The 12,500-nt window shown below is 40.0% G+C and overlaps 1 protein-coding gene, 1 long non-coding RNA gene and 1 pseudogene across 2 annotated transcripts in view; 2 read left to right on the top strand and 1 right to left on the bottom strand.

Moving 5' to 3' along the window:
• LOC111343680 (uncharacterized) overlaps positions 1–3,401 on the top strand; it is a 12,250-nt gene extending 8,849 nt beyond the window's left edge. The window contains exons 6-8 of the mRNA XM_088728850.1: positions 370–1,530; positions 2,029–2,296; positions 2,655–3,401. Of these exons, the coding sequence (XP_088584976.1) occupies positions 370–1,530; positions 2,029–2,296; positions 2,655–3,053 (1,828 nt within the window). The 3' untranslated portion in view covers positions 3,054–3,401. The remainder of the gene's footprint in view (positions 1–369; positions 1,531–2,028; positions 2,297–2,654) is intronic.
• Positions 1–12,500, bottom strand: part of LOC148727278 (uncharacterized) — a 215,138-nt gene that overhangs the window by 150,074 nt on the left and 52,564 nt on the right. The gene's annotated exons all lie outside the window — the stretch shown is intronic.
• On the top strand, positions 10,814–12,451 carry LOC148727281 (uncharacterized; annotated as a pseudogene).

The raw sequence follows: 12,500 nt of genomic DNA, 5'->3' as shown, positions 1-12,500 counted from the left end.
GTTCTTTGCATCCCATTCCTCTCTAATTCTTTACCCCTTTTAAGAAGAGCAAAGTTATTTTTCCCTCATATCCTCATTTGATAAGGTTGACTCAGGTGCAAAGTTAAGATTATAATTTTCCACAGACGTCGACGCATAGAAAACTATGATGCTACTTTTCTATATAATCATTGCAAAGTGCTTCATGGAGAATTTTCCTTAACGTCTTAATGCGCACCATATCAGCACAATCGTAGTTTATGGCTTGCTAGTTTAATGTCCGAGTAGCTTATATCTTAGAATTTCCACATTGAATAATAAAGCATCATATTTAATAAACGTTTTTGGTGAAAAAAATAAGTTGAAAATTTGTATGCTTTCTTCTCTCAGGTGGCTTGACTTCGTCATTTCACGTATGGCCTACCACATGAAAATGGTCATGGATTTTCTTTGCTCTCCCACAGATCGCAAAATCGTCTCTGATTTACACTCTGAACGCCTTTGTGACGTTGAGAAGCGGCTGTGCTCAGTAGAATACGAGTTGCAGGAGCATTTCAGAAAACTGGCAGACGACGCTGTAAGGATACTGTCCAACCACCTCCACTCTTGTAAAGTTGTGGAAAAATTTACCTCGTGGACGCTAGACGATATTCCAGACACTGGAGAAAGTTGGGAGGTAACCGATCATTTTATCCAAGATGCATTTAGGGAGCGACTTCAGAACACGATTGCTGCATGGGAAGACGAGAACCAAATTTTGTCTCGCGCTCGCACCTTTATGGTCCAACTCTCCCACCAGCGGTTTGATGAAAGCAAGAGTTTCCTTCCTTTCCGATACCTTGAGAACTCCGTCATCGCCGATGATGATACTGGTGGACCAAATATTTGCCTGACCTCAAATGACTTCGGCGCGGCCCAAAAAGTTATGATTGGGATGACAAGTCCAATTTGGGTTCCAGTTGGCTTAGCAGTTTTAGTTGGCAGTGTCCCTGTCATTGGTGCCGTGAGTCTTACAAAGAAGGTAACAAATATGATCGATTCAAGAAAATACGAAAAAGATAAACTTGGTTTCATAGTGCAAGCCTCCCGTGAGTACCTTTGTAATGTGGCTAAAGAACAACAGCTGTGGTTGTTCGTGGAAGAGCAGCTCAAAGATGTTCGGGTTTACCTTACGCAGGTTTCATCTCGATTGCGTGAGTTCATAGACGCTGACAAAATGCTGTGTCAGCAGCTCAGGGATGAGATTCGTTCAGGAAAGGAAATTAAAGAATTCTATGGTCCTTTAGAAGAGATGAGTGTCAGAGTAAAGGAAAAGATTGCCCTGTTTTTCATCAAAGAAGTGCAGAGTTTGGAAATAAGCCATGATGACTTGAAGTGGTTTGAAGACGATCAAACTTCACTTCTTGGAAATGGAGCATCCGCTTCAGTTTATCGAGGAACATTCAGGATACCAGGACAAAGAGAACCAACCCAGGTGGCTGTGAAATTGTGGAATAAAGAACTGAACGAATCCACCGCGATTGGCTTCCTTTCTAAGACAGAAATATTTCAGTAAGTCACTCTTTGTATTTTTAACACTGGAAGAGATTGTTAACTCAGTTTCATCTGTTTTATGTATCGTGAATGTTTTTATTTAAGGATCAAGAAGGTGTTTTACCCATCAAAAAGGCGTTAAACAATCAAGCAGGATTTTTAGTAGTAAAGAACATATTCCCCCTTGGAAAAAAAAGCAATATTTAAATCATTTCCCCGTAGTGTCTTGCTGCCTAAATGTTAAGCATGCACACTAAACGCAATCTCCTTCTGACTTGCATTTAAGGAAAAGTATTGAACATAAAAAAATGTAAATAAATATAAATATAAATATAGAGGCAGTGACTAAATGGAAAAGGGCTGTCTAAAGAAGAATTGAATTTGATTCGACAACAATAGAAATTAAGGTGATTTTGTTAGAGCGGTATGATAACATAGCAGTTGAAAAACGTCGAAATACTCAGGCACATTGAAATCCAAAAAAACTTAACATATATGTGACCTTATTTTTTGTAGGAAGCTTGACTTTCACTTCATTGTCAAGTTCTTTGGGACAGCATTGCTTAAGAAAGGCGATCGATATCGGGTGATCCATGTCATGGAAATTTGCGAAGAAAACTTGATGAGTCGCATTTTTCAGAATCCTGAAAATATACCTGGTATGTCCGTAAAAACAACCGCGAAGAAAAATGTACTCTGCTGGGCCAAGGACATAGCTGAAGCTATAGAGTTCATACACAGCCAGGGTATTGTTCACCGCGGCCTCAAGCTGGTAAAAATTTTGGTGAGTTTCAAAGAAGGCTAAATTCTCTTTGGGTAGGTTTTAAATTCAAAATTAGTTTCGATTTCAGTGGTCAAGTAAATAAGATCTATCAATCTTTGTCCTACGCTCTCGACAAGAAGAATGATCTTTCTCTATTTCTTTACCGAGCTCAAAACATACCATCTTTCTTATTCTTTTCAAAATATAATAGTTATTAAAATCCGTTGGGGTGCTCATTTAATTAATAGTTCACGGTGTCAAGCGACGAACTGCGAGTGGTTTCAAGTCAATTTTGTAGAAGAGGCCTTGAAGCTCCTAAAATGCCCGAAAATATTTACTGTTTATAACATCTGCCTTCATGATTTACCTCTTTTCATAGCTTTCACAAAGAAACGTCGTTAAGGTCTCCGGTTTTCGCCTTCCTGGAGAGGCTAAGAAGATCACAGACACCTTGGAGGGAAACAAAGCTTACCTCGCCCCGGAAGTGATCCTTTACAAAGAATGTGATGACAAGGCCGATATGTACAGCTTTGGTATAATGCTTTGGGAGATGTGGTATGGGAAGACAGCCCTCCTTGAAGAAGAAGGACATGTGTCGGACAAAGTGGCCAAGGGTGCAAGACCTTCATTTTTTAAAGGTGCGATGAAGCCGCCAACTGCCTGGCAAGATCTAATGCAGCGTTGCTGGGATGGAAAACCCAACAATCGACCAGATGCAGCAGAGTGTCACAAGGTGTTAACTAGGCTCTCCCAGAAAGTGTACCCACAATCGCCATGAACACTGGCTATCAGGGAGCCATCTTAAACATATTTCATACTCAAAGGTAGACCTACTGGGCAAAACAGCGGTTAACTTTCTGGTAATATGATCCTTCTGATTTTTATAGTGAATAGAAAAGCGTGATACTTAAGGGCTAGAGGAAATGCTTTCTTGACAAAGGTTAATCTGTGCTTGACGACCGATATGAGGATTCCATCATCTTTGCATCGAAAGAGCAGGGCTTGTACCACAGTTTTCAATTAATTAGCTGGAACAAAATAAAGAAGGCTGAAGTCTCATCTTTTGGGCACCGACTTCTTAACTTGAGGCATGTGGTTGTCACTCTTTCTTTAGAACGATGAACAACCAGCGAAAAAATTTAATTATATTGTCGAAAACGCACTAACGCGTTTCCTAATTAATCAGCCCCTTTATTCTACGAATCACTCCGCTTAAACTCCAGGCTTAACCTACAGCATCAACGGACACGAGCGCATGCAGGATCGCTATATTTAACTAAGTAGCTACGTGATACCTAGGAGTACAAAGTACATTCTGGAAAATTGAGTGAAGTCATTTCCGGTTATACACAACAGAGAACAATAACAACTAAACGAATTAAGGCATTGTTCACGGTTCCCGACATACTCCCCCATATGACTCGCAGGAATCGAGGCATATGTGACACAAGGAACTGACAAAAAGTGTGTCTTCAGGGGTATCAGCAATCTAGAATAGATCAGTGTTAACTTTCTTTCAGTTCAAAATTCAGATCAAGGTTCTTTATGCAATGTTTAGTCCCGCTCCTCCTTCTCTGCTACATCCTGCATTCGAAGCCTGGCTGCAATTGCTGCATCTTGTTTAGGTCAAAACACTAGCGCTGTAGGGTTGAGGGGTGTCGTGTCTCCCTGTAAATTCTCTTTGTCACACGACAGTTCCAGGGGATAGAGGTGCTGGATAGGGCGTTCGAGGTGTGATCGACCTGCTCGCAACTTTGCACCACGAACTACACCATCTCTTCCCTCAATAATGAATTTTTTTCAGGTCTGATTTTCACTATTGCTCAAATAGTGCTTTACTGCGAAGGATCGTGCTCATATACGTCTCATGGCCGCAGTTCACTCATATGTTTCATATGTTTGTTGTTGTTTGATTTATCATCTACGGGTTTATGTCGAATTAATTTGATGGCCTGCTCCCAGTTGGCTTGTTAGCTCAATTGGTAGAGCGCTGCACTAGTATCGCAGAGGTCAGTGGTTCGAATCCCGTACAGGCCTGAAATTTTTTTCAGGTCTGATTTTCACTATTGCTCAAATAGTGCTTTACTGCGAAGGATCGTGCTCATATACGTCTCATGGCCGCAGTTCACTCATATGTTTCATATGTTTGTTGTTAATATGACTTTGAAAGAATGTTTGCCTTTTTTCTTATATATATGTCTGCTGGGGTGGGGGGTGGTGGGCGGGTGGGGGGTGGTGGGCGGGCGGGCGGGCGGAGGATCACATGGTTTTCAGGGGGAATAGAAAAGGGACCAGTCGTCACTAACAGAGTATAAAGGGGGGGGGCTACAGAAATTGGCTGTCAATGAGAGGAGATCAACGGAACACTACAAAGCCCTCAAGGGGATCAAATGAATTTCAATGTCACGCATCCAAACTGCTCTGACCCCACCGTCCCTCCATCCCCCTTGGCGAAAGCTAATGACTGGTCTCTAAATACTGTTAGTATCAGTTTCAACATGTGCATCTTTTCTGAAGCTTTTTCTTTTTCTTTTGTTTTTGTTTTTCTCCTGCATCATATCGATAATCATCCATTACTACACAAAAATAGAAAAACCGCAGGGTAAGAATCACTTACTGAGATCCACTAAGTGTTCAAAGGTACACAAAGCGTAAGTAGAAAACCGCTTAGAGACTGGACAAGGTTTACAAAACTAAGATGTGCAAATTTGCGTTTGGATAAAGGCGTAATCAATTCAAAGGTTTACCTGCAATACGTTTTAAAATGTATCATTAAATGTTCTTCGATTTTAAATGATTCAGCATGTGGATTTTAAGCTTACTACCTCATTATTTCAATGAAATCAGGACTGGGCGAGAACTCAGTTCTGAAAATATGTCGGGAAAGGAGAAGATTGTGAAAAAATTAAGCATTAGAAGGATAACTTTCAATATGAATTTTGGAGTAAATGAAATCGTCAAAACAAAATTTAAAGGGGCCGTCTAGTCAGATTTCAGACAAATATAGTGAGTATCTTAAAAGAAACAAAACTCTTGAACAACCGTATAGAAAACTATGAAATTTTAAACAGGGCATTCCTTCAGAAAGACTTATTCAGGAAATTGAAGTCGAGATGAAATGACTAAACCGTAGTTAATTATTCACTTCTGAATTTCTTATCATAAAATGAGGGTTGCTGTCTGCCCCCACGCATTTTTTTCCTACAAAAATTCATGGAAAATAGTTATAATTTCTCAGGCATAACTACCGTGGATTAAACCATGATCCTATGGAGCGGATTCAGGATAGGGTCTTTGGTGCTACCGTGACAACCAAACACTCCAATCTATGTCTCTTCGATGCATTTTCCGCGATCTTTCTGTGCTTTGAGGTACCTTTGAAAGCCTTTCTTTTCTTACCACTGACACTTTTCTTTATAACTCGTTGTTTTACAGCACATCTATTCCCTTTAGGCATGATTATTCGACGATAAAACAATCTGAGGTAATTTCGATGTGTTCAGAGGAAGCGTTAACTGATGAACTAGGTCTTAGATAGATAGTTTAAATTTAAGAATCCGAACCATCGCTTGACCCAGGAGTTTCCTTGTGTTTCTCATCGCTTATTCCATCGTTTCAAAGAGCAACAGCTCGATTAAACAAAAAAGCGTTGATCCCTCTCAAAAATCGTGTTTTTAAACATCGAAACTGCCTTTCTCCATACATTTCTTTCTTTCTTTGAAGTGAATTGCAAATTGAGATCTGAGTCACTTGAGAATTCGGTGTTATTTCCTAAGGCTGAGGGAAGGGGATGTTCATAACATCTCACAATTATATTGTCGAATGTTATCTTTATCTGCTTATTTGCATGTAGTGGTCGTTTGACATGTTTAATTCAAAATCATTTGAAAGATGAAGTTTCCCGTACCGTAATTACTCCTCTCCGAAAATGAACAGTCCCAACTCTAATGCCATAGGAATTTGAGTTTATTTTGTGATTTATTACCAAATTTTCACGGAGGACGCGGAAAAATTCTCTAATTGTCATGGCAGTAATCTTAGAAATTCTTATTACATGCAAAGCAGCTGGCCAGTTATCTGGACCAGACTAAAATCGTGTTTAACGTTTTTAAAACTGCGTCGTACTGATCATGAAGCGTCGTAGCCTTAAATTAGGATTTACACAACCAAATAGCGACTCTTTTCTTCGTGTTAGATGCTTTATCTAACACCCCGTCAAAACTTCTTATATCTTGCCTGATTTTCTTATTACAACTTACTGCTCTGAGAGCTAACTCAACCCTTTAATTCAGTTCTATTCTGATTGACCATGCTGTTCACCAGCTTATAGAGGCAACACTAAAGGTAACACTACTAGGCTGTCAATCTTCTTGCATCGTAATCGTTCTAACTCAACCAGCAAATCGCGTTGAGTTACGTGCAACAGTTCCTGCATACTAAGTAGGCGCCTTCGAGTTATTTACACTTTATAAAATGACTTCCCAACTAAAAATTTCCTACTTTGCAGTGAAAGTCGGCCAAAACAGAAAAAAGATTGATAATATAAAAATTATAATTAACTAATTGGCAGAATTAATAGCATACTTGGAAAGATATCTTAAGAGGAAATAGCCTTAGAAGGCTTTTACATAACAATAGAATAAACAGAGAATTCGAGGAGGAAGGGTGGCTATCATTAAAATAGGGAACAGGGAACGGAGGAATGGAGAATAGGGAATGAGAGAGCTTTAAAAAGGGGAATCTTTAAAAGCGAGAATCTTTATAAGCGAGAATCTTTAAAAGCGAGAATCTTTAAAATGAGGAATCTTTAGAAGCGTGAAATGAAATCGACCAAATGAATGAGCGGTCCGTGGAGAAGTTGCTCTTCTTTTCAATTTTACGCAGTGAACCATTACAGTTCATGATTGTTGACACAGGTAAAACTACGCTACAAGTGGATGAAAGATCAGTGGCGTAAATACACTGAGCGAATCATGAAAGGTAGTGGAAAGGCTGCAATACAGGAGCCAGCCTGCCGGTTAGCTTACACCGCCTCCCGGTTAGCTCAATGGATAGAGCGCTGGACTGTTGTGCGGGAGGTCGAGGGTTCGAGCCCCGGCCGGACCAACACTCAGGGTCTTAAAATAATTGAGAAGAATTTGCTGCCTTTCTATAACCTCAAGAAATGGTTAGATATTCTAGTCTTCTCGGATAGGGACGAATAAATGGAGGTCCCGTCTCCTGCAGGGTTGGGGTAGGAGACGTTAATTTCCCACACACGAGATTACTGTGTGATGGATGTCCTCCCCTGGGGTGGGATGGGTGGGATATACAGGGCCGTTCTGAAAACCACTTCTGTGAGAACACACCCTGTCTAAAGATTATTATCTATCTATCGAGAGTGGTATGCCATTATAAATCCTATTTTTTCTGACACTCACGGTAATATGGAACTTTCATCTAAAGAAAGTGATGTTTTGTCAGATGATTATTCAGACGCCGGCAGTGAAGAAGAGCAAAGAGATGTAAGCCATAGTGGCAGTTGTGCGGAGGAAGCTGGTGCATGACAGGAAGGAAAATGCGTGCACTGTAAGTACCTCCCGTTGTCCCATACAAAGCCTTAGAAAACTTTTATAAGGCTTTGTATGGGACAACGGCAGGTACTTACAGTGCACGCATTTTCCATCCTGTCATGGTCAGATTTAGCATCCACAAGCGACAGTGGGACCAAAAATGCCAAAAGGAAAGCTGTAAAAATTGCACTGGACGTAAAACCATTAGATTGAAAGAAACGATTAAGAAGTTAGTCCTAGGCCATAAACGAGATTGCAAAGAGTTTTCACTCACTTGGTGAATCACAGCAAAAGCGTTGTGAAAGGATGATGGAAGTAGACAAAGAAAGGCACGCTGAATTTATGGCTATTCAGAAAGAGCAAGCAGAATTTAATAGGCAGCATGAGCTGAAGATGCCTGATATCATCATCAAATATTCAAGTGTTCCACCTCAAAGAGGGCTGCCACATCCCCAAGAACAAACAATGCCTGTGCAAACTCAAGTTCCTCTTCCCCAGTATTACAGCTCCATACCCAACCCCTACAGCCATACTCTTCCCACCCATCAGGGGTTGACAAGGGGTAACCGAGATACCAATATTTTAGATATGGATAGCCAGAATCTACAGAATGATCAATCATCTTTGGTGATCACTTGGTATTAGGTAAATGTCACTAAGGGGAAACTCGTGCTTGATAGAAGAGCTGGTTGGTGGATACTCCTTACTATAAACTTGTTCCCCTGAATTCGCAGAGTTCAATTATTTCAGCCTTCATAAATTCGTTGACTGAAATTTTTTATGGCTAGCAGAAAGAGTATTTAGCTAGCGATGATTACCACTTTGACAGGCATAAGCCTACAAGTTAAACAAAAGTTAAGGTCAAGCCCTGCTTCAGGTATCCACATCAAGCAAGCAGTGGTGTTATTTTTTAATTTATTTATTTTCACTTTTGGACTGGTTAGGCTACTAGATGCCTCAATTTAGATCACATGCGATCGAGTAATATATGTTGTGTATGTCAAACAAACCAGTTTAACTCAGTTTTGCTTTAACATAACACTTTTGTAAAATTGAACATGCTTGTCTGGTTGCTAAGTTTACTTAAGTTTTGAAAGTGCCGTTGCACACAAGCATGAAAGCGAAGAAATACGTTTGATCCGTACCTTATAAGCGATTATCTTTCTTGTGTATGCTGTGTAAGTTACATATTTTGAAAAATTTAATTTCAAGCTTGAATTTTAATACTGCAATATACAGCTTGTTTATATTTCTTTAACAGACTAGTGGTTTTCCATCAAAACTGTAAGGGTTCAAGTAAAGTTTAGTTTCTCAGTCTTTCCCTGTGATTTTTACAGTTAAAGTTGCATATATCATATCCATCAGAGTGATTATCGTTATCATTGCCATCATTATTGCTATTACTACAAGTGAATGGTGGTTTTCGCGTGTGCTGATTGGTTAGTTCGGAAGTGAATAGCAAGTAATATTTACCCCATATTTAGCCAATGAAAACAAAATTACGCGTCTAGAGTTTAATTACCAACCATTTTTCGGTATTGTGAAAGAAATGAACTAACTTTTTTGGTATCTGTGTGGCATACACGAAGAAAAAATTATTCCCCCAAGTGTCATTAAAACTGGCGGATATTTACCTCCTCTTCCGTGAATAATTGTCAGCTATTTCTTTTGTCATCACTACTATTACCATGGTCGTTATGATTTTCTTTACCCTCCAAGGAGTTTTAAACTCCTTGTAACGTACGTTTGTACTTAGATGGAAGAACCGATCAAACAAAGCAGAAAACTATGTCTTGATCAACAAAGGAAAACCTCGTCGACTTTTCCTCTTTTCTCATGTAGCAACTAGGATCAAGTATCTCAAGAACAGGCTGACTCCATCAAAAATCACGTCATCGGGAAACTCCGAGAGTACTGACCTGAATCAAACCCAGATTCTCAAATAATTTACTTTTCATCGCCTAACGCCACAAACAGTGAAATAGCTCCCGAGGAGTTTGCATTGCTGATGGATGGCATTAAATCCAGCGCCTTGCTGAACATTAAAGCAACGCTGCAAAGGCAGTGGAGGTACGTTCTGTTATGACTATAAGGTCTTGCAAAGCTGCGTGACATTATGGCCATAACTCACATCCTAACTTAACTGGAGTTCTTTTCATCCCATTCTTCTCTAACTCTTTACCCCCTATCAAGAAGAGCAAAATTCTTGTGCCCTCATATCTTGATCTACTGAGGTTCCTCCAGGTGCACAGTGAAAATATTAATCTTATACAGACGCAGAAACGTGGAAAATTATAGAATTTACTTTTATACTGATATAGTTTACCTATTAGAAAGTACTTTTTAGGGAAAACTTGGTGAAAATCATATTCCTAGAGTCTGAATGCGCTTAAAATCACCACACTCGTAAAATATGTCTTCCTGGTTAACCTACCTTCGACCACCTTTCTTAAGAGACCAACTCTCGTAAGCGACAACCATTTCAAAATACCTAAAGTTTCTAAGTCGAATCGCCATAAACGAAACCTATCTTAAGCAACCATATCTTATAAGCGACCACTCTAAGATATGCTTGTTTTCAATTTCCAATTGTGTTAATTTCTCCTAAGAGACCGCTTTACAGAAAATCGGCTTTATCTCTTACGAGCGGAAACTGAAAAGTATTTCAACAAATGTTGCAAAAGTGGAGCTACCGCCAGTGTTTTCCGAAATAGCTCTACCACGTGAATAAAGCTTTGGAAGAGTTTATAAATTACAAAAGCAGGTTTATTCACATCTGCGAAAAAAACTCTTCCGGGTGGCCGCTTACGGAAGGTGTGACTGTAGTTCATTTCTTCAAATTTCATCCACACGGAATGATAATAAACGTTTTTGGCGAAAATAAGTACTTGAACTTTCCATGCTTTCCTCTTTCAGGTGGCTTGACTTCGTCATTTCATGTATGGCATAACACATGAAAATGGTAGCTTATATCAATGCAATGGAGGGTATCCAATCTGCAAATTGCAACAACATGACCCGGCAAATTTGGCTGTGGTGTATTGAAAGGGAACTTTGGCTCAGTGCCTGCCACATACCAGGCTCCATCAATGTAGTAGCTGACTCGGAATCTAGAGTATTCCACACCTCCACTGAATGGTCTCTACATCCAGATGTGTTTGATCACATTAATGAAATGTGGGGCCCTATTGAAATAGATCTTTTTGCTTCCCGACTTAATTTTAAAATACCTATGTATGTGTCTTGGAAACCAGACCCTAATGCAAAATGTGTAAATGCATTATTCATGTAATGGAAAGAACATTATTTTTATGCTTTTCCACCTTTCAGCCTGATAGCAACTTGTCTGCAAAAAATAGAACAGGATCAAGCTACTGGTGTAATCTTAGTCCCTTTCTGGCAGACACAACCTTGGTTTACAACGCTCCTTCGCCTTTTAATAGACAACCCAGTGTTGCTGCCCCAGCTGGACTATCTCTTGACACAACCTCACAACAATGCTCTACACCCCCTTCGCAAGCAGCTAAAGTTGATAGCTTGCAAGGTTTCGGGAAAAGCCTCCAGCAGCGCAATATATCAGAGAAGGCTGTAACAATCATCTTTCAGTCATGGTCAGATGGGACGCAGAAACAATATAAACTGTACATCGAGCAGTGGATTGACTTTTTTTGTGAACGACAGGCTGATCCCTATAACCCACCTTTAACCTCAGTATTGGATTTCTTGGTCAGCCTCCATGAGAAGGGCTTGAGCTACACTACCATTAACACTGCTCGTAGTGCCATATCAGCAATTACCCTTTCTGAAGACCAGAATACTATTGGTTGCCACCCACTTGTTTCTAGATTTATGAAAGGCATATACAAAAGCTCACCACCCGTTCCACGGTACCACTCGACTTGGGACGTTCAACCAGTGTTAATTAAATTATCTGGCTTCCAAAAGCCCTGTGGATGGCCTCGACCTCAAAATGTTGACCCACAAGCTGATTATGTTGATAGCTCTGGTGTCTGTACAAAGAGGACAGAGTCTTCACATCCTTGATATTGGACCAGGCTGTATGAAAGAACTTCCTGATGGCTACGAGTTCCTGCTTACTGCCCATATCAAACAGAGCAGGCCAGGCTACAAAGCACCTACAGTTGTTTTGAGAGCATACCCAGCCAATCTATCCCTTTGTGTTTGTACTTGCTTAAAAGAATATCTTAAGAGAACAAAGCCTCTCAGGGGTACGGAAACTAAACTTTTTGTAAGTTTTACTAAGCCATATAAACGGGTGTCCAAAGAGACTCTTTCTAGGTGGCTTCGCACTGTCATGACCTCTGCTGGGGTAGACACAACAATATTTAAGCCACACAGTACACGAGCAGCAGCTACTTCAAAGGCTAAAACAGCCTCTGTTCCAATCCAAGAAATCCTGAAAACTGCTGGGTGGTCATCATCGAGATGTTTTGATAAGTTTTATGACAAACCTGTGGAATCCTCCACATTTGCTTCTGCTATTCTCAAGACTGTTTAGTCCTGAAATTGGACTTGTTGGCAAATAGTTTTTTGTACTGCTAGCCTTAATGAAACATCTTCTAGACAGAAACTTTATTTAACTTTTATGTTTCTTAACATTACTTTAATGTTACATACACCTGCATATGGTGTTTTAGGTTCCAACTGATACA

This window comes from Stylophora pistillata, chromosome 7 (assembly GCF_964205215.1).
Source record: "Stylophora pistillata chromosome 7, jaStyPist1.2, whole genome shotgun sequence".
Classification (NCBI taxonomy): domain Eukaryota; kingdom Metazoa; phylum Cnidaria; class Anthozoa; order Scleractinia; family Pocilloporidae; genus Stylophora; species Stylophora pistillata.
This window is presented reverse-complemented; position numbering and strand designations above follow the sequence as displayed.